This window comes from Lissotriton vulgaris, chromosome 6 (genome assembly GCF_964263255.1).
Source record: "Lissotriton vulgaris chromosome 6, aLisVul1.2, whole genome shotgun sequence".
NCBI classification, from domain to species: domain Eukaryota; kingdom Metazoa; phylum Chordata; class Amphibia; order Caudata; family Salamandridae; genus Lissotriton; species Lissotriton vulgaris.
In genome coordinates, this window is record NC_141694.1 from 1,353,176,285 (window position 1) to 1,353,199,747 (window position 23,463).

General features: G+C 47.5%; 1 protein-coding gene across 1 annotated transcript in view; it reads right to left on the reverse strand.

Annotated features, from left to right (window-relative positions):
• Nucleotides 1-23,463, reverse strand: part of RYR2 (ryanodine receptor 2) — a 3,481,211-nt gene that overhangs the window by 1,615,040 nt on the left and 1,842,708 nt on the right. Inside the window, exon 46 of the mRNA XM_086925791.1 lies at nucleotides 14,825-15,011. Coding sequence (XP_086781917.1) covers nucleotides 14,825-15,011 — 187 coding nt within the window. The remainder of the gene's footprint in view (nucleotides 1-14,824; nucleotides 15,012-23,463) is intronic.

Consider the following 23,463-nt stretch of genomic DNA (forward strand, 5'->3'; position numbering starts at 1 on the left):
ATCTGTCCGTGGGACATTGTGAGAAGGTCCGGAATCGCCCGCAAAGGAAGTGGAGGGACGAGCGACAGAAGATGGAGTTCCGTGAAACAGAACTGTCTCGGCCAAGCGGGGGCTATCAAGATCATCTTGCATGGTTCCACCTTGATCTTCCCGATAAGCCTCGGGATCATTGTGTAGGAAGGTGGATATCTGACTATGGTTGCCCCCAACTTTTTGCCTGGTGTTTAGCTGGTTTTTCGACTTAGTTGACCAGGGGCATTGCTATTCAGGACCCCAGGCCCACTGCTCTCTCTGTAAAATGGATTCCATGTACTCTAGGTACATATCTAATTGGTATTGGGTCACTCTTGTAAGGCCTTGTACAGTGTACCATAGGTACCCAGGGCATAAGTGAACCCAAGGCCTACCAGGGGCTGCAGCATGTAATATGCCACCCCTGGCTGGCCCTCCAAATCTGACACAACTGGCTGATCAATCAGCTGGGGCAAGGTGGTGTAATCACCCTTTGCTTTAGATATAGTATACCTATATCTAACCCTAAAATGGACACATATACTCCTATAAGTCGCTCCTATGGCAGGCCTTAACAATCCTGGAGGCAGAGTGCTTGGAATTATGTGAGATAGTGCTCTGGCATGAGCTGAGCCTGTCTACAGCTTTCGGAACCAAGTCCTTTAGCTGTTTCCATGATAACGCTATACCATATACTCTTAAGTGCATTATAATCCTCGCGGTTATTGCTAACTTTGGCATAGCATTATCAAAACATGTCGAGTAAGGTGTCATACGAATTGGAATACTACCCCTCGCCAGTTCTGGTGACGGGGGTAGCATTCCACCCTTTTAGAGGGACACGACATGTACCTAACTGTGAACCCCGGTTAAAGTTAACCCGAGCCTCAGCATCACAAAATGGATGCTGCCACCACAGACACAAGTCTGACCTCCTGCTGCTGGGAGTCCTTCCAGCGAGGGAGGCTTGGACAAAGGGTGTCCTGCCTTGGGAGGTGCTAGCACCACCCCAGACAGGATTTTGTGTATTGGGTAGGACAGGGCTGAAAGGAATGAGACATGCCTGGGGCACACAAAGTGTCCCTGTGCATACACCGGTCTAAACCAGTTCCTGGGGCTCCCCAGCCCCAGCTCTGGCGCAAGACCGGACAAAGGATAGGGGGTGTAACCGCCCCCCTTCCTGGTCCCACCCATAGGAGGGACCTAGTGATAGTACAGCCCCCTTTAGCAGGATAAAGGTAGGAGCCGGTCCCATTCCAAGTTAGATTAATCCTGAACTGAAACTCTACAAGAAGAAACTCTGGACTTCGATCGACTTTCTGCCAAGAAGACTGAAGAAATCTCCCTTGTGGGCACGGAGTGTCCACCCTGCGCAAGCAGGCACCATCAGCGTCCAGCGGCTTCCCTTTGTCGTCTTCCCTCGAAGATCCAGACTTCAGAGCCCGATGAGACCCGTATTCCCAGACCTCTCCGACCTCTACTTACATCTGCAGCACAGCTGAGATCCGTGGGTGCGACGAGACACGTGGGACCGGCCATCTTGGAAGAAGCAGCACTTCGCTCCAGCACGACTTCTGAGCTAACCTCAACTAAGTGCTTTGGGGACTGAGAAGCCCCGACCCCGAGCAGCTCCTGCACCGAAGACCAGCCCTCCAGCATCCACGAGATCTGCGTGGGGCCCTTCTGCCTGTTTGCTGCTCGACGCGTTGTCTGGTCACTTGCCGGCTGGCTAGTGACCTCCTAGACGACAAACCTTGAAATCCAATCTGCTGGTCTGGTTGCTCCAGACTGGCCCCTACTTCCCTGCAAAGGAGAAGCACCCCGGACCCTCCTGGTCCACTTCAGACGCCGTTTCCACTGACCGCGTGGGTTGCCTTTACCAAGGCATGTTGACTCCAAATCCAGATACGACACCGCCGACAGCGAGAGCCTGCGTGGGACAGCTCGTGCCTCCATCCTGGTTGTCGAAGACACCTCCTGGTCTACGTGGCTGCAGAGACAAGCGTCCACTCTTCACCTGATCGCAACAACGACATCTGGTTCCACTCCTGGTTCCACTCCAGTCACTGGCTAGTGACTTTGAACATTGTCCCCTCTGCTTTCAGGTTCTCCTCTTCACTAATCCACCCTTGGATCCCACCGGACATCTTCCTCCTGGTCGCCTGCAGCATCTTTTCTTTCAGGCTCCATAGACTTCAACGTCGGAACACAACACGACTTCGCACCTATGCACCCGCAGCCTGTGGGTGAGGTAACAAGAGCATTTCGGTGCTCAAGGGTAGATTGACTCTCCTAGTGTCCAGTTCCACAGTCGTTTTAGTCCTAACTAGTCAGGATTGTCCGTGCTCACCTTTTACTTGAACTGTACTGTCCATAGACGTTGTTACGCATCTTGCGTGTGAGTTCACACTCTGCACACGCGTCCCGTGGGACTCCTATTACTTACCCAGAGTTAGGATAGTGTAGCGATCCTACAGCCTCTGGACAGCTCCATTCCTTCTATCGACTTTCACATTCCACTTACTTAGTATATGGTTTGTTGTGCCCCTAGGGCAACATTGTAATCGTGCAACTTAAACATATTTTTCTTAGGAGTCTTGTCATGTGCTTAGCCCTCTGATCTCATAAAGAGTTCAGAGGCATTTTGTTAGTTAATAGATATCTTGTTTATTTTCATAACTACCTGTGTGGTGTCCTTTCATTTGGTATTCAAGGGGTTATATGTGGTAAAACAGCTGGCTTCACATGCCAAAAGAGTTTAGCCTAAGACTGCTTTGTCCATGCTAACATTAGGATAGCTAGTCTATAAGGTTGACTTACAACCAATCACCATGAGGGTCATTTGGACTGATACAAGGTGATCACTAGAACTAGTGAGCATCATATATCAGGCCAACTTCTCACACATTGGAATGGGGGGAAAGGCATAAACAAATGCTCTTGACCAAGCTATCGAAAGCGCATTCCGTAATGACCCTCGATAGTGAAGCCTGCTTGCATAAGACCAGCATTTCTTGTTGGTCGGGGTGGCAAATAGATCTATTGAAGGTTTGCCCCACTGTTAAAAAATCTTGTCCAATACCATTTGGTTCAGTTCCCATTCGTGACTAACTGAGGATAGTCTGCTTAGTCTGTCGGCATTTTCGTTTAGGACCCCTGGTAAATGTTCCACCTGCAGCGATATTCCATGAAGAAAAGCTCATTTCCAGATTTCCTGAGCTTCCTGAGACAACGGAAGAGATCTGGACCTGAGGAGACAGATTGCTTACGAAGGATAGACCTTGGGAAAGGTTTTCCTGCTTCGTCCACCACAAGACTGCGTTTTTCATTGCCGAGGTGATCGTCACTTTGTCGTCGAATGAACCGTGAATTTGCTTCCACTGTTTGTCTAGCTGCTCTTGAAGAGGTTGCACCCTCAGTCTGCAGTGAGGAATTAGAGGGATGCATGAGGAGATCACTCCCAGAAGGGATTTGTAACGGCGTACTGAAAGATACCTTCTTTTTCTCAAGAACAGTGACATGGTTCACAGTTTTTCCTGTCTTTCTAAGGATGGGAAATCCTTGTTGAGATTCGTATCCAAGATGGCCCCCAAGAAACATGCAGTCCTGGATGGAACCAGACATGATTTCTCATTGTTGAGAGTAAGACCCAAATTCTGAAATAGGTTTGTACATGCCTTGACTGCTTCCCTCGCCGCCTCCCTGGACGGGGCCTTCAGCAACCAGTCGTCCAGGTAAGGGAAGACCTGAAAGTGATTTTTCAGCAGAATAGCAGCCACCGGTGCCAGCACCTTGGTGAAGATTCTTGGAGCCGAGCGAAGTCCGAAGGGTAAAACCCTGAATTAAAAATGGCTCTTGGCTACTGAAGAAACCTTCTGTGTGCTGGGTGAAAGGGTATGTGAAAATATGCATCTTTGAGATCGAGCGTGGCCATGAAATCCCCTGGATTGATGAGATGCAGTATGTCTTGAAGCAAGACCATCCGGATTGATTGAGAAATGAGATAGGTGTTGAGCTCCCTGAGATATAAAATAGGGCGCTATTTCTCCAGCATCTTCTTTACCAGGAAGAACCTGCAATAGAAACCCTTCCCTCTCTGAGATGAGGGGACCAGCTCCACAGCTCCCTTCAGGAGCATCTGAAGAACCTTGAGCTGCAGGAGTCGCAGATGTTTTGACGGAATGGCAGCAGGGGGCTTGGATGGTGGAATTTGTGTGAATTCCAAAGTATGGCCCTTTCGAATGATGTTTAGCACCCAACAATCTGATGTTATCTTGTACCAGTTCTGAAGGTATTGAGATATCCTGCCTCCTACCGATGATCTTGTTGATGTCGGCACAGCAGGAAGAGCCAGGACGGAGCTATTGCCTCTTGGACGTATCACGTCCTTGGCGATTCTGTTTCCCTCTAGTATTTGATCTGGAGAAATTCGAGGTTTGACCTTGTTTCTGATGATAAGGCTGGTGGTATTGTTGAGATTCTGAACAATATGATGAGTACCGCTGCTGCTGGTATGAGCCTCTGTAAGTGGTACTTTTGCCTCTGGCACCTTTAAACTGAGCCTTTCCGTATTGAAGTGTACCCAGAGATCTAGCCATCTCTGTATCCTTCTTAATATCTTGAAGTGTCATCTATATGCTTTCCAAACAACGCCTCTCTATTGAAAGGTAGGTCCAAGATTTTATTCTGGAACTCCGGCCTGAACCAAGTCGCCCTGAGCCATCCCTGGCGACAAAGAACCGCTGCCCCAGCTAGTGATCGAAAAGCTGTTGTGGCAATGTCCATGGCACAATCGATTATCTCAATCGATGTTGCTTCCCCTTCCTTTTCTTTTTTTATTACTTTTTTTTTCTTGTATTCCTCATATATCGTTAGCGGATATTCTAGGTAGGGAATCTCCTCCTCTCCATATTACGATGTACCGGCCTCAAGGATTTAATCCCAAGACAGAAGAGGGAAGAGAAAACCCTTCTAGGTTTAGCTGTTTGCTTTGTCCACTCCACACCCTTTAAACTGGGAGACCCTTTGTTAGGTTGAAGACCAAGCGCCAACAGTACCCAGGTGAGATCCTCGGAATACTCTCATCTGTTCCGCCAAGCCACAAGGGCCGCCCAGACCTTATCCTGGCTAGAACTGTTGCATGCTATATCAGACTCCCTAGTATATATAATATATTTTCCAACACTCGGAAAAGGTGGGAACATTCTCTGACTTCCAGGCCTTACAAATTTCCCACCTAGCTAAAATCATTACATAAAACATAAATTTGGTCTTCATATCGTTAAGCTGGTACTCTACACCTAGACCAAAGAGAATCATCCTTGGGGTAATCACAAGATCTATACGCAAAACTTCTGTTATGAATTCTTCGATTTAAGACCAAAAGGGTAACAATCTTGGACACTCTACAAACATATGCAAATCATCCGCAGCGGAGGCTTTGCAACGCAGGCAACAATATTCAAGGTTCGTTATCTTTACCAATTTTTTCGGGGATATGTACGCTCTATACAGCATGAACAAATGATTCCGTTTTAAGGGGGCCGATTTCACCACTGTATTTAGCAATTTAAAAGAATCTCCCCATAGAGCTGGTAAGTTATCGCATAGCAAAGCTTCCGCTCCTCCCCACAGCTTATTAAGTTCAAATTCTGTGACTTCGTCTTTCTCGTTTAGTGCCTCATACCAAAAGGAAATCTCTTTTTTCCAACCCCCTCTTCTCTTTACCAGTTCAAACTTAGGGTTAGTTGTTAAATACCAGGGTATGGTAGTCCACCAGCTAGATAACTGGTAATATTTGAACCTGGTGAGAGTTCCATTTGTCAGTCTAAAGAGTGAGTTCCACCCCAATAGCTGTGAGTTATCGAGGAGATCCTGCCACTGCATAATACCAGCTGCTTTGAGGGGAAGCGATAATCGGTCTCTGAGGCATTCCGGTGTCCCCGGGGAATACCATATGGGGGCCTGAGGTGTGTAATACGAGATGCCTAGCTTTTTTCTGACAAACACCCAATTCCTCAGAGCCGTACCTAACACCTTTAATCTAACCTTCTTGTAAAATCTAGGGTCCCCAAATTTAAATAAGAAAGATTCTTGCCCTAGAAGGATACCATGTAGTAGTGCCTGAAATAGTCGGCCCAAACAAGATGTATCAGCTTTATCAGCCATTATTCTGAAGTTTTTAAAATGAAAAGAATGGCAATAATGAAGTATGTCTGGCATAGCAAGTCCACTTGTTTTCAATTTTCTTCTCAATATTTTCAAGGAGATTCTGGGCGATTTAGAGTTCCAGATGAAAGAACCAATCCTTCCCTGTAATTTGGCTATATCTTTAGGGCTGAATGTCAAGGGTATTGAGTTAAAGAGGAAAGTAACCTTTGGCAAAATAACCATCTTTATTAGATTTACTCTCCTGAAGATGTTCAATGCCAGTCAAGACCAACGATGCAAGAGCCCACAGATGTCCTTGTAGACTCTATCTAAATTTACTTTAGATGTCTCAGAGATGTTCTGAACCAGGTGTATTCCTAAATATCGCATCCGGGGCTTCGTTTCGGGGAGTCGATCCTCCTGGTTCCACTGCATGACCTTGTTTTTTCTTTGTTGATTCTATATCCTGAGGCCTCTCCAAAGACTTCCGCCTGATTAAATAGTCGGCGGATTGCTACCTCAGGATTAGAGGTATACATTAAAAGATCATCCGCATATAATGCGAATTTTAGATCTAAATCATTCATGTGGAAAGGTTTAATTAAAACATCCAATCTTAACTGAATAACTAAGGGCTCAATATATAAATTAAACAATAAGGGGGAGAGGGGGCATCCCTTTCTGGTGCCACATGTTATTTGGACCCAGTCTGTAAGTGAATTGTTCACAAGAATTTTGCCCTTGGGATTAGAATACAATGCTTTTATAGATGCTATAAAATTTGATGGAATATCAAATTCAGAGGAAAAAATCCCCTTAACTATCGTAGCAATCGATGCCGCCAAGGCCTTTGACCAGGTTAGCTGGTTGAACTTGTGGGTAGCCTTATCAAAGTTTGGTATTCCAACAAGCTTCCCCTTCCTGTAAAATTAACCTCGCCTCACCTTTCGCTTCCTGGGGCAGTTGATCTAAATAAGGCAAAATGTCACACCATAACTGGCGATCATACCTGCCCAGTATCGCTAAAGCATTTGCTGCCCGCACCAGAAGACTAGCCATTGAAGAGAATCTTTTCCCAGCATTTTCTAGTCTCCTGCCTTCTGTATCAGGGGGGAGTAGTCAAAGGAGCCGACGGATTGCGGGACTTCCTCTGTGCCGCCTGCAAAATCATCAAGTCTGGTTTTGGGTGCCCCGTCAAAGACGCCGGACCATCCTCAGGCGGTTTATATATTTCTTTTCCAGGCACGGTAGGACAGGGACCACCGTAGCCGGATTCTTCATAGCCTTAAGGCCTTCCTCCCATACATGTTGTACAATATGGATGGATCTAGTCACATTCCTATATGGTTCCTTAAAGTCATATAGGAAACACTCAGTGGCAACAGACGGCATTGGTAGCTTGGACCTGCTAGATGCCCTCTCCATCAACTTATGGAAACCCCCGATATCCACCGGAGGGGAGTCCACAGGGTCTGGACATGGTGACATCGGGTCCGGAATTACGTGCACGTCCCATTCTAAGCCCTGATTAGGCCCGCCATCAAGGTTCTGATCCTCATCCGAGGAATCATCCTGAATGTCTAGTGGCATTGAAGGTACTTGTGGAGCCGGTGTTTGCGGCTGAGACACCACCTAAGTCGGCAACTCTGGAGAGATCATCCCCGGGGTCGTAGGGACAGGCAAGGCTTGAGTAGCCGGAATAGCAGCCGGCTGAGAACACTTTGATTTGTAATCCTGCAACATATTAGGGAGCTCTTGCAAGAGAGAAGTTGGAACAGATACCATCTCTTGTCTCGTGAACTCCTGTGACAGAGCAGTATGTTGTTATGCACATTCCTGCAGATACTCTCCTTCCGAATCTGTCTCCTGACATTTCACCAGCAGTTGGGATGGACTGTGTGCATACCCAAACGATTCCTGATCCTCATAATCTGAATCCTCATCATCCTCCTCTAACAACAAAGTGAGAGGCAAGGGGGTAACCCTCCTTGGAGACATCATGTCTGGAGTAATTCTTGTCATAGAAATAGTAATTTTCTCTGTCGACGACAGTATCGTCGACAATCCCGTCGACTATGGAGATGTTACAGGTAAACCTGCTGTCTTCAGCATCGTCGATGGAAAAGACACCGTCGACGAACGAACAGTCGACGACGAGATGGGCGTCTTGGACAGCCGTCTTTGTCGTCGCTGTCGTCGTCGATGTTCCCGTCGACATCCTCGTCGACGTCGCTGTCACCACCGTCGACAATTCCATCGATGCTGACGATCCCGTCGGCGTCTACCGTACCGTCGACGAGCCCGTCAACGGCGCCACCTTAACTTTGGCCTTCAATGCCTTCGTCGACTGAGCCTTCTGCTGCGTCATCGATGACTTGGAACTCCTGTCAGACTTCTCAGAAAACTGAGAAGATGGCTTTTTGAAGGCTGGAAAAGTCCTCATCCCAGTATGTTATGTTATGTTATGTTATCCCTTTGTTAAAGCGCAAACAGCTGCCCCAGCAACGGAGCGTCCCGGCGCTGACCTAACCAGTACATGAGGAGTGGGTGGGATAACCAACAAAGACTAGATGACAGAAAAGAGATGGGTTTTGAGTTCCTTTCGGAAGACAGTAGACTGTGAGATGGTCCTTCCCTCTCCTTTACACCATGGTGAGGAGATTCGACCGGACCCTGGCTCTCAGACTCTCTGGGGGTCTTTTTTTGAGGCCTTAACTGGACGCTCCACAGAAGGTGAAGGGGAAACCCTACCCCTTTTGACTGACCTTCTTGGAGATGAGGCTGAAGAAGACTCCTTACTGTCGCTGGAGACTGTGTCTTTTCTGGACTTCAGCTTCTGGAGCCAGGTGAGGAGCCGACCCTCACGGTCCCGGAGGGTCTTGGTATAAAAGGTGTGGCAGATCTTGCAGTCCGCAGCCTTATGATCCGGGTACAGGCAGTAAATACAATCTTTATGCCTGTCCTCAACAAATAACCTTTTCTTGCAACAGGTGGAACATGGCTTGAAAAGGGCCTTCTTCTTTTCCTTATCAGACATCCTGGAAGGGACAGCCAACAATTCTGAAGGGAAAACCTGAAGAAAAAACCTGAAAAGAGTAGAGATTGAGCAGAGCTCAAAGGAGACTCCCTAAGCACAACGTGCGGTAGAAAATCTGAGGCTCTGAGGGTCCTTCAGGACGGTTCTATGGGGTGAGGCTCTTCTGATTGGCTGATGCTTAGTTTGGTCTCTTTTACAAAAAGAGGGGGATATGCTACAAAAGTGAATGAGGCCTAGGCCTTTTTCTTTCTCTTTTGTACCTACTGCTATGTTATTTTTGTTACTGAGACTCCCATTCCGACGACGGGGAATGATACAAAAGCATGGAAATCTATGAAAGTTCCAATACTGGGACAATAATAAGACTATTTTGATGCAACTCGAAAAATTTTGCACACCATGGTAATTTACATTTGGATTCAAACAAAAGTGAAAGTGATCGGACGGAGGCAGAGGGGAAAGCACGGGAAATAAAAACAAGCAACTTAATGACCAGTGACATAGAAGACAGATGGCGTCTGGCGCGCGCACGCTCGCTTGAACGCAAGCGTGTAGCACTCCAGCAGCACTTTGAAACTCACCTACTAAATGTCTCGGCCAGACCAGTGCATGCGCTGGATCATGCGAGATCTAAAAAATGAGGAGAGGGTGCGGTGGGGCCTAATTGTTAGACCTGCAGTGGTACTAACATTGGAAAACGGGCTCAATCCTGGCCTCTTCAACATGCTATGAATCTGGGGAAATAATGTAATCTTACTGTGAAAGAAAAGAACACGTTTAACATAATCTTTGTTATTTATTTATTATTTATTGGTTAATTAAATAAAAGCATTTGAACACATGCTTAGCCTTAGCATGGCTAATACTGAAGCATTTGCAGATGCATTATGGCATCTTATATGAAATGGGAAGAATGGTTCACTTGAAAAGTTAGTGGCCACCTGCCTAGAACCCTAAACTAACTACTGGCATCCATGCCGATCCACAGAGCGCAATTCACAAACATTTTTGTAAAACTGAGTCTCACTGTACAGGAATAAACTCAACAGTATGATACATCTCATCTGGATTTTTTTTCTTCCAAATGGCATGTGTGGATATGAATAGCCACCATCACCGTGATGGATTTTTCACATATATAAATTCAGTGGTAGGAGTGTGGGTGGTTAAAAAAGGCGGTGGCTGAAAATTTCAGCCAACACCTACAAACGGCACAGTTTGTGAGTACTGAACAGATTTCAGGTAGTTTCTTGACCTGAAAATATATTTTACCGCTGGAGAAAAAAACAGTCATGAAAGTTCATATTTCCATGCCATGCACACATTCCAAATTTATCACCTGCAGGAAATTCTACTTGCACAAATTTTGCACATTTGTGTACTCCTGGAAATCCATGACAGTCTTCGATATCAAAAGCTATAACTCAGTAACCCTGTGAGTACCATAAAAGTGGGCCATTTACTACAAATGGACGAGTACTCAACTTGCCGCTAACTGGGGGGCATATGCACAAGTGGCGGGCATATAGTTAGCCTCCTTGGCTTAACGACACGCTTTGCCACTTCTGAAACGCAGGGCTGCATCATATTTATTTACGAGGATATGGTGCAGCCCTGCGTTTCCCCCTGCACTGGTGCTAAGTTTAGCAGCTTAGCGCCAATGCAGGCACCCTTGCACCGCAGTGCAAGGGTGCCTGTGTTCAGGGGAACATTTTTTATGTGAAGTAAGGGCCCCCTTCCTGCACATAAACAATCTTAAAATGCAGTTGTGTAGCTTCTATGTGTGCTGCTTAATGCAGCACACACAGAAGTTGCAAAACAGCATTTTAAAAAAATGATTGTTTATCTGCAGGAAGGGGGACCTTTTTATGTGAAAACTACAAAAAGGAGGAGAAATGTAAAATTTATCGTTGTTGCGCCAGGGTAAGACCAGGTTTTCCCTGGTCTTAATTCTGGCACTGCCTCCTATTTACGCCACCCTTGTAAATTGAAGGCAGCGTCAACATCAATGGGTATTGGGGTGGAATGCCCACAGCAACACCTGTTGCCCTTCCCTTTCACGCTAAGCATAGTGTGAAAGGTGGCCTTAATTACAAGGCAGCGTTAAGCAATATTAAGTGGCTTAACGCTACCTTGTAAATAAGGTGAAGCCCCTATCGCCACCGCAACATCTGAAAAAGACACGTTCTCATGGCAATAGGGGCTTGTACATATACATATGAGTGTGCTTAATTTGTGAAAAAAAATAAGTGCCAGGGTCCTCGCCAGTAGGCCACTACAGCTTGCACCACCCAATTCCCCTGCCAGCGATGCAGAAGTCTGTATCAACACAACTATTAACCATCACATTTGTACAAAGGTAACAACTGAGACTATTCCAGGTCCCCAAAGCTATAACAGAGGCTTGGGCAGCAGGTTATAGTCATTTTCAATATATGTTGAATAAATATAAAACTGCTAGTGTGCTCATCCCTAAATTCGACAAACAGTATCACCAAGTGGCAGGTTGTAGTAAGTGCAGTATTGACAAATAAGTTCTGGCTACAAGCATCAGAAACCATCGGCTCAAATTAAGCCCAAGTAGCTCATACAGTCTGCCTTTGATTTTGCAGGTTCACACCTGGAGTACTGCACTTTGGAATGTCCCTAGTGAAATGCTGAACAGGAGGTCATGTTAAAGTTAAATGGTAGGTATGTGGCTATTACATTTTGTTCAATGGTGGCTGGACTGGTAGTCGGCTTAGATAGATGCATTCTCCTGCCAACATACTGACATAACCTTCCTTATGCCAATACGTTTCATAAAAAGTTAAAGAAACTTTCAAGAAACTGGTATAACAGAGCCCGAAAGAGTATGTGCAATGGTGGGACTAAAACTTGGAGAGATGTTTGGTAGTGGCATAGCTTGTCTACTGTAATTTAGTATAGTAGGGACTGCCGACAAAATGGCTAAAAATGCAGTGATTACAGAACCACTCAGTAAGACTGGGCTTTGCTTCAGTATCTCAAAGGGTCACCACTTAAAACCTGCATTGAAAAGAGTAAATTCATTGTTGGTAGAAAAGAAAATCGCCTTTGAAGTTCTCTATGAGGCACATATAAAGTATGAACACGCTGCACACCTAAATAAAAAAACGTTCTCAGGATTCTTTTCTTTAACATTGCGTAGCACTGATGTAAGACACCCAAACATGATGAACCACTCTGTTGGGAGTATATCTTAATTGTCCCGACTTGATTGTTAGGCCTTGCCTAGAGACAGATTTAGCTATCTCGCCAGTGATATATTTTTCGAATAATTCCTAATAAAAATACATTTATATTTACACATATAGAGTCTTTCAGTCAGCCTATTTATCTATTGGTCTGTTCAAGTGTCATTCACATTTTGGTTCTGGTGACCAGAGCCTAAAGCTTGGAATAGTGGGTTACCCTGCTTAAGCCATTAGCTCTCTGGAGTGAGCAATGGCATTTTCTCTTGCATTGTAGGCTAATCACTCAGTTATATTTTTGCTTTTTATTTCATGTTTCCTGAACTTTTGTAACAATCATTTTTCCATCCTGAACGTCACTTATAGACCACATCATTTTTAAATTGTATTATTACGTTAACCCTTTTGATCTCTATTACTTACTTTCCAAGGCAAGATCTATTGGTTTTGGTGATGCTTGATGAGAATCATTCCCAGTATAAGTGAGAATACAGTGCTCGAAATCATACACCTATTAAATGAATCTGGCAAATACAAATTACTCATGAGATCAAAAAGCCAGCCTTGTAGCTAGAGTTTCAAATGATCCCACATGATACATTTTCCAGTAAGGCATAACTAGGGCCCTCATGTACAAAGCCAATTTACAGTTGCAAAATCTGCAAATTGCAAAATCACAGGATTTGCAACCACAAAATGGCTTTTTGTTATATACCTAACCCATTTTCCAAATCAGTAACATGTTTCCGAACCACAAAATGGGTTAAGAAAGCCATATCAGATTGCTATTTCAAAGGGACTTGTTTGGGACGTCCATTCCAAATAGCAATTTGTTAAGGCATATGTCAATGTTTTGGGACTGAAATCCGATTACCAACACCTCAAAGGAGGTGTTAAACTGTTTATGAATGTGAAGGGGTGCCCTTAGACCTCCTTCCCCTTTGTGAATGTTAAAAAACATTTGTTGGGGAGTCCTCAGTGGCCCACAGTATCACTGCCAACTCTCAAACAAGCTAACACATGCAATCTGGTTTCCTTTAGGGAAATAGGCTGCATTTAAACAAAAAAGGTTGACTTTAATTAAAATGCAATCACAGAAATGGTGGTCTACTAACCCCAGCAGGCCACCATCCTTGCTATGACATTATTTCATAGTGCGACACTAGTTATGAACTACCTAATGAATATTGATGAGACAGATCAAATTGCAGCCTACTATGAGTCAGAATTTTGTGAACCGATTTATTAGTACATAAGTCGGTTTGCAAAATTCCTTCCCATTTGCAATACGTCAGTGCGCCACCAGTTGCAATTTTTGTGAATGGAAATTTCGCACTTCAAGGACTAGATTCAAGGAATTCTGCTATTAAAGGGTTCTGACAGCAAGTGATCTCAGTTGATCACCCCCTAGAATTAGCACAAAGGAGAAAGAGAAAGGTTACCATTCCTTGTTACTATAATATAGGCAGTCTTCCTAACAAGCCTCCTTCTGACTAAATGGGAGCAAACACAAAAACGTACCTAGAAACAAAGCTGTGTGCCATTATTTCAAGAGAGCAAAATAATGTTGAATGTAACCCAGATCTCTTGACTGGGGGTAAATGTTTTCATTTGTTCAGCATTCCGTCCATCAAGTCTGTGTCTTTTGCATTATTCCATGAGAAGCAGTGGCAATGCCTCACAGGGCAGAGCAACTGCACTGTCGGTGCCTTGATATTCTACCTCCCTGCCTTTCTGGGTATTCCACCATTACTCTGTACTTTTCAAAGAGGTCTAGAGGTTTTTGTTTACATTGTATTTCGGTCACAATAGTAAATTAGTACCCCTAACTCTTACCACAAGGCTAATTCTGAGGCTGTCTTGAAACTAAGATGTCAACGAATATGTACCAACCTTTACAAGTAGTTTGTTTACGGATTGAATTATACATGTCAGGAAAAAAAAACATGAACAATGGCTATTAGTCTGGAGCAAAAAAATGTAAATGCATCAATATCAAAATGAAAATGACATAATAAAAATGCTGGCAAAAATATAAATAAAATACTGCGACAGACACAAGAAACATATAATTCATTATACTCAGTTCTGGTGAACAACCCGCATAAGTGATGTATATCACTGGGACTCATGTAATGTTACATTTATAAGCAGCATATTTCATGCATGTTCAACAACAAAATTCAAATCTGAATCTTTAACACAAAAGTTATAAATTAAACTATGTAAACATTTTTATAAAAATCGAAGAGCTTAGTCTGTCCAATGTCATCCTAAAATATGTGCAGGCGTATAAAATAAATGAAAATGTTTATTTAACAAACTCCGGTCATGAGCCAGAAAGATGCAGCGTTTTCAGACACAACATAGGTGTGATGGGAGAAAGAACGTTAAAAATCAAATTTTGACTCACTGAGATTTCGCAGATCCAGTTGTTGGTGACAAGCCGTCCCTAGTTGGATCTTGTGATATTTGTATGGCTTCTTCCATAGCAGCAAGCAGACCATTGCCTCCTTCTCCTCTCAAAGCTGGGCCAAAACACTCAGGGCGACGTATAAGCAACCTCACCACAACATTGGCGTTCTCTTCCACACTCTCCCCTAGAATCATTGATGGAAAAGATGTGGTAAAGCCCCACTCATACATGGTATTATACGAGATTAATTGAAAATTGGACAAATGATCCGTTTTAGAAATGATAATGAGGATATGTCTATTGCGAAAATCAGAGAAAACTGGCTGCACAGAAAGAGCTACAAATGAAGCAAACAGCATTTTATGACCCATAAGGTAAAATATCTCTTTCAGATGTAGGTTAATACTATAGGAATATGCCTATGAGTTTCCTAGTTCTTGTTATTGTCTCTGATTCTTACTGTGTGTCTGTGAGTGTGCATGTATGTCTTGTCTGTCTGTCTGGGCATGCATGTGCCTATCTGTGTGGGCCTGCCTGCTTGTGTGTGTTTTAATGGTGTATAGCTACTGAGAAGAGGTGACCCTTGTATAATCTATCCCACTGGGGCATTATTGCCAACATTTTACCTGCCCTACATATAATGTGACCATCATTTAGGGGCATTCATTGAGTCATTCTGGATATCTCGCACTATGAATACTCAGAATGATGTTAAGGCTACCATAGAAAAGAAGAGTTCATCTATCAGACACTTTGGTCATTTATGGTGACATGTTAGCTATCATACACATAATAGGGGCCCATCCATGACATCCTATGGTATTTATTACAACTTCCAGCTATTACACACACAAAAGTAGGTCACTCATGACAAACTCGGGCTTTGGGTTGCCTTTCTTACTATCTAAGGCATAATAGGGGCTCATCCTTCATAAACTGTGAAAATTCTTGACAAAATAGTGGCTATCCCTTGCCTGATGTTGGCCATGACCCAATGGTGCCTATTGTTGACTTATAGTGGCCAGACATCCTGAAAATAACTCTATCTCTGGCAAATGGTTAGAACCTCTGTTCGGGCTGGACTGTTCCCATGAGGCACAAGGTCAAGACTGATTTGCATGTGGCTGGGTCTGAACTGGGGTGTTGAAGTTAGCAGAAGAACGATAATGGACTTAACCAGATCTAATAGTGACTGCGCGTGAGTGCCTGAGTGCTCCGTGAATCATCTCATTGTATTCGCTTTGTTTGCCCTAAGTTGGCAGTTTATGCTCAGACGTTGGTCCCTTGCTCACTTTGCCACTGGATTCAAGCTAGCCTGGCTGATGAGGGGTGTCACCCCGAAACCGGTCCCAGGATGCTTGTTCCCAGTGCTGGGAGAACCTGGACTGGCAATTTGGGCTGGACTGTTCCTATGATGCATGGTGTCATTACATTTTTGCATATGGCTGGGTCTGAACTGGGGTGGCGGAGTGAGCAGAAGAACAATGGTGGATTTATCCCAGATCTAATAGTCACTGGGGGTGAGTGCCTTAAAGGTTTCAGTGCTCCGTCCATCATATTCTAGTGTTTGCTTTGTTTACCCTAAATTGGCAGGGTATGCCCAGACCTGGGCCCCTTGCTCACTTTGTCACTGGATTTAAGCTAGCCCGACTGATGAGAGGTGTTAACCTGAAACTGCTATCAGGATGCTTGTTTCCGGGCCAGGTAGAACCTGGTCTGCCAGTTCAGGCTAGATGGTTCCCATGAAGCACAGAGTCAAGACTGATTTGCATATGACTGGGTCTGAACTGGGGTGGTGAAGTTAGCAGAAGAACGATAATGGACTTAACCAGATCTAATAGTGACTGGGCGTGAGTGCCTGAAAATTTTCAGCGCTCCGTGAATCATTTTATTGTATTTGCTTTGTTTGCCCTAAGTTGGCAGTGTATGCTCAGACGTTGGTCCCTTGCTCACTTTGCCACTGGATTCAAGCTAGCCTGGCTGATGAGGGCTTTTACCCAAAACTGGTCTCAGAATACTTGTTTCCGGTCCAGGTAGGACCTGGCCTTGCAGTTCTGGCTGGAATGTTCCCATGCAGCAGAGTGTACACTGATTTGCATATGGCTGGGTCTGCACTGGGGTGGCGAAGTGTGCACAAGAACAATGATGGATTTAACCCAGATCTAATAGTGAATGGGGGTGAGTGCCTGAAATGTTTCCACGCCTCGTCCATCACCTTATTGTGTTTGAAGGTAGGGTCCACCACCAATCTTTTTTGGGGATCAGTACTTATTTTTCCTCTGCAGACTTTCACAAACACAAAAGGGGAAAAGGAAGAGATAAGGCAGAAAAACGGTGACAAATAAAAGACAGCAAGGATGAAAAGGAATCTGCAGGAGTGATGTATAAGGTGTAGAGATGACAGAGGTACGAGGTGGAATCAAGACTGCACACCCTTGGTATTCAGCACCCACCAATATTATGACACTGCAGCGGGCTTAAAAACGTTGGGCCCAAAGCCCTTCTTGTTTTACAAATCAAGCACTGACCTGGGATCTGATGATAATGAGTGTTGGACTTGGCCCTTTTTGCAGCGTTATCCCTGAACTTTTTGCTTTCCTCCTGTATTTGTTCTGACCTGTTGTTTATTATTTTATGACTCTGGGCACTTTTTCACTGCTGATCAGTGCTAAAGTGCATATGCTCCCTATTGTAAATTGGTGTAATGGATTAGTGACTCCATGATTGGCTATTTGAGTTACTTGTCAGAGCCTAGTACAGTGCACCATGTGTGCACAGGGCCTGTAAATCAAAAGCTTCTGCTGGGCTTGCAGCACTGGTTGTGCCACCTACAGAAGCAGCTTGTAAAGTATGGCTCAGGCCTGCCATTGCAGAGCCTGTGTGCGGTCTGGAACTGCCATGCCGACTTGGCAAGTGCACACACTTGCCAGTGTTAATGTTAATTGGTATTTATATAGCGCTAAATCACTGTCAGGTCTCTTAGCCCCTAAACCTTCCCTTTTCTGCATGTTAGTCACCCGTAAGGTAGGCCCAAGGTACCACCATAGATAGGGTGCATTGTATGTAAAAAATAGGACATACCCTGATGTGTGTGGCATGTCCTGAAAGTGAATTACTGCCAATTTCGTTTTTTACTATTGCAAGGCTACCAGTTCCCATAGGGAAGAATGGGCAGTTTGATTATAACATCTTATAATCCTAACTGACCCAGGGAACAAGATAGAAATTCGAGTTTAGTATGCCTGAACTCAGAATGTTAAAATACATCTTTGAGGGTGAGTTTTACATTCTGTGTTTGAAAATACCACTTTTAAAAAGTAGGTATTCTCTTGCCTAACCATCCAGTTGTCTCTGCTAGGTTTGTGTATTCCATATCTGGTTTGTGAGTGACAGGGGGCTGGAGAGGGCCTTAGCTCCAGCAGTCTGATGGGTCAGGGCTGGGCCGAATAGGACTTGCATTGAATGGAGAGTTCGGGGAAGAGGTTTCCTTTCACTGCCCTGAGCCCTCATAAAATAGAGAGTAGGGGGCGGAGATTTCCTTTCAGCTACCTAGGCCAGGTCTGCTCTCAAACAATGCAGTCTCCACCCCCTGCCAGGAAGCTGCACCCAGGAGGACAGAACTGGTTTTGACTAGGTACAGACACTCTCTGCCTTCAGAGAACACAGGATTTTGCAGTATAAATATTGTGCCCAGGCCCCAGAACTTTAGAACACTTCTGGGAAATCAAGAGGACCCTTTGCCAAGGAGAAGAAATCGGAGAAGCTGAAGGAGGATTACTGCCCCTGTGCTGTTTGCTGTCTGGGGTTGGCCTGCAGTGGTTACTTGTTGCCAAGGAAAGGAGAAAAGAACTTCACTCCCAGCTCTCCCTAAATTTGCTTGCTGGGAATTCTAACCTATAGAGAGGTGCCTGCAGCTGATTAGGACCGCTAGAGTCTGTTTGTCGTTGGCAACGAGGAAAAGCGTGTTGCCGCCACGACAGTTGCCGTCGCATCGCAGAAGAAGCATGCCGCTGTCGCAGCTGTACGCCATCGCACCACAGACAAAGTGTGTTGCATCACCGGAGAAGCGTGCCGCTGCCGCAGAGGTCGCCGAAGCATCACCGGAGAAGCGTGTTGCACGGCCTGTCTCGACTACAAAGATCACCGATTTCGCCGCATGGCCATTGGGCATGCAACGCATCGCCGCCATATTGTCGCATCGCATCAAGTACGCCATTTGTTCAATTTCCCCCAACCCGGTCGGCGCTTCAGTTCCAGCCGCCATTATTGTTGTTGTTGTGCCCGGAGCCCGCCCCCTCCACCACGCACCCGCCTCCCAGCTGCTCCTCCCTCGCCCCTCCCCCCCCACTTATGACAGATGCTTTTGCGCGCAGCGTTCACGCGCAGCGGTCGCGCCGAAGGTGCGCCAAAGGTAAGCCCGTCTACGCCCGTCCGCACCTGGACCGCGCCCAGCGCCAGACCCCCTGGCCCCCGCACCACCCACCCCACCCGCATTACATACGACGCCTTCACCCTCTTAGCCCTAAACCCCGGCCGACTCCCCAACTGCGCCCAAGCCGCACCTGGACACACCCATGGACCCTTCACATGCAACTCCTGCAAGTATGACGGCACCAAGACCAACTCCTCATTCACCAACACCAAACAGAGATCTGACACCAACCACCTAAAATGCATCCTGCTCAACACCCACTCGGTCCACAGACACGCCATCGACCTTTGGAATCTACTAAACACCATCTCTCCGGATGTCGCCTTCCTAACAGAAACATGGATGAACGCCTCCTCAGCCCCAGACATCACCATCGCCATCCCGGAAGGCTACAAGATCATCCGAAAAGACCGCACCTACCAAACAGGAGGAGGCATCGCTATCGTCCATAAGAATTCCATCCTCATCTCAACCAGCTCTGACGTCAACCTCGCTACCGCCAAACACCTTCACTTCCAGATCCACACCGACCCCAAGACCACACTCAGAGGCACCCTCCTCTACAGGCCACCAGGACCCCGTGCACAATTCAGTGAAGACATCACTGACTTTATCACCCCACACGCCCTCCCCTCCGAGGACTACATTCTATTGGGAGACCTCAATTTTCACCTGGAAAAGAGCAACAACAGCAACACCACCACCCTTCTGGACAATCTCGCCAACCTCGGACTCAAACAACTTGTCAATACCCCCACTCACTACGCAGGTCACACACTCGACCCTATCTTCACCTCCAGCAAACATATCTCCTTCAGTCACACCACAGCTCTCCATTGGACGGACCACAGCTGCGTTCACTTTATCTACAAAAAGACCACAACCCACAACCATCCTTGTTGGACAGGCCACATGAAGGGTCCGCTCCCCCTCTCCCAGGTCAATGGGAGAAGGAGGTGTCGATGGCTCTCCCACCGCCAGGTGCCGATCGCCCCAGCTCCCCCGAGCGCTGGCTCCACCCCCCTGCTGGGTGTCTGGGCTCCCTCATCCCGGACCTCCCGACCTCCAAGTGCGAGGGTCCGGACATCAAAGGGCACCAGCCCTATAACTGGGGCAGCTCCAGAGCAGGAAGGCAGTTGTATCCTGGAGTCGAGAGACACCGAGAAGAACTCATCCGTGACGGACTACTGGCGCTGCCGTAGCCCTGCCTCGTGAACCATCGTCCTACCTGCTGGCGCTGCCGCAACTTGCAACATCCTTCATCCTCCCCGGGACCTGCTGGCGTGGCCGCGGACCGTTTGTGCTTCCATCCTCACCGGGACCTGCTGGCTCCGCCGCGGCCCGTTCATCATCTTCGATCATCTCGGGACCGGCTGGCTCCGCCGCGGCCCGTTCATCATCTTCAATCATCTCGGGACCGGCTGGCTCCGCCGCGGCCCGTTCATCATCTTCGATCATCTCGGGACCGGCTGGCTCCGCCGCGGCCCGTTCATCATCTTCGATCATCTCGGGACCTGCTGGCTCCGCCGCGGCCCGATCATCTAGAACGCCGAGCTCGAGGATTGAGAGCTATTCATCCACCCGAGTGGTAACAAGACTGTCCCGCTACCCCCTTTCCCAACCAGAGACCAGAACCGAGGGGACCCCTGAGTCCAGACCTCCTTGTACCATTCTACCGTACTTAAAGAATTGCTGATAAAGTATCGTTTGACCTTACTCCTGTGTGGTGTCCGTCTGTGGGGGGGGAAAGTTACTTGTCTGTACGATCGTCGGAGACGGCTCTCCCTGGAGACCTCTCCCTGGGTACTCGGCCGACCCTCCCGGTCCGTCTAACATTGGTGGCCAGCGGCGCGATCCGAATCCACGCATAATCGTACAGAGAGTAGCCCACCCCACAACAAAACCACAATGTCCGCAGAGAAATTCCAGATGGAGAAATTAGAGGAATACAGCCATCGTGAATTGAAACAATTCTGCATCGAACTGGGTATCGCTACCACCGGTCTGAGTACCAAGGACGACTTCAAGCATGCCCTGGAGTCCTGGGCAGAAACCGGTACCGTCAGACCCCCGGACCAAAATGCCGCAGTAACAGAGAAAGACACCACGGCTCCCGAGGAGCGAAGAACGGGTCTCTCGCAAGACGAGATCCAGGAACGAGAAAGAACAAGACTGCATGAACTAGAAATGGCCCGGCTCAAAATGGATGGGGAACTCAAGTTGGCCGAACAGAAACTGAACTTAGAACATCTGAGGCTCCGAGAAGAACGAGAGGAGAAACAGAGGCAAATAGAACTCGAGGAAAAGAGACTGACATATGAACACGAGCGCAAATTAGCTGAGATAGACCTACGCAAGCAGAACAAGGAATCAGGGGTGACCGAGCAACCTCGCACCCCAGGGGCAGCAAATAAGAAAGTGCACATCCCCAAGGATGTCGTTCGAGAATACTTCCGAGACGACGACATCCAACAATGGTTCAAGGCCTACGAAATAGCTATGACCTCCCACCGGATCGATCGAAGCGACTGGGGGGCCGGTCTATGGGGGAGATTCGTCAATGAGGGCCGCGACGCCCTGCTACAGCTTCCGGACCATCTAATGACCTCCTACGACCACATGAAAGCGGCCCTCCTCACCCGCTATGGGCTCACACCCGAGATGTACCGCCAAAAGTTCAGAGACTGCACCCGCATCCCGGGTACAACTTGGGTAGAATACGTGAACTATTTCAGCCGAGCCTTCGAAGGGTGGATTAAAGGCAGCAATGTCACAACCTACGAACAGCTCTTTAATCTTATGGTGTGGGAGCATCTGTCAAACAATTGCTTCATCGAGCTCCGACAGCACCTCCTCGACAGCAAACTAACTGATCCACGGCAGCTCGCAGCCGAGGCTGACCGGTGGGAGATCACCAGAGTGGGCCGACCGGGGACCTATGAACAGAAACGGAACTACCCCGGTCAGCACCGTCCCCGAGGAGGAGGAGGATGGGGCCAAGGACGAGGAAAAGACAGCGCTCCGACCGCCCCCGCTGCCAGCACCAACCCCCCGGCCAACCGGGGCAGCACCCCGGCACGACCGGGATATAGAGCCAATGTCACGTGTCACCGATGCCAGCGAGTCGGCCACTACGCAAACGACCCAAATTGCCCACAGGCCCAGAGCCCGAGACCCCGCCAGGTGGCCGCGGCTGCCCTGGGGGAAGAACAGATCTCCGAGGAACAGGAGGAATATGAGCAAGAGCATCAAGAATGGGAGCCAGCCGCTATGGCCCTAGCCTGTTTAGGGGGGAGAGACATGGTCCCGCGGGTCCCCCTACCCGCTAACACCCGGAAGTACAGTCAATGGGTGAGCATCAATGGACGCCGGGCCGAGGCCCTCCGTGACACCGGGGCCAGTGTAACAGCCGTCCGCTGTCACCTGGTGACCCCGGAACAGATCCTACCAAATATTCTCTGTCCTGTCCGTTCAGCCGATAACTCGGAAAGTCTATGTCGGATGGCCTGTGTCCCTTTCGAGTGGGGAGGGGTCTCCGGCATGTTGAAGGTGACGGTCCGAGATGACGCCCCCGTAGACTGCCTCCTCGGAAACGACCTTGAAAGCTCCCCGTGGGCAGCTGTAGAATGAAGGGAACACCTGGGGATGTTAGGCGTCCCGGACTGGGCGTGTGTCACCACCCGGTCCATGGCCGCCCGTGCCAATCTCCGACCAGAGGAACCTGAATGGCCGGCACCTCCTCCCCCGGTCGCTCCAGTGGAAGACACCGACTGTACCGTCCCCCTGGAACAAGCCCCCGAGGGACTCGACCAACCTCCGGACCTCTCCGGCCTGGAACAGTGGCATCACGAGGGAGGGCCCACCCAGGAGCAGTTTCGCCAAGAGCAGAAGACCTGTCCCTCCCTCGAGGGACTCCGCCAACAAGCCCTCGCTCAGAGCGCAGGGGATACGTCCGGAACACATTGGGTCTATTGGGACAATGATCTACTATACAGTGAACAAAGAATCGCAGAGTTGGGAGCCAGTCGAGTGCTAGTAGTGCCCCTCCGTTTTAGAGACTTCTTATTAAACCTGGCCCATGATGTCCCCCTGGCTGGCCACCTGGGCCAAGATAAAACCTACAACCGCTTGGTGACCCACTTCTTCTGGCCTAAGATGAGGAATGATGTCCTCCAGCATTGCCGATCTTGCCCCACGTGCCAAG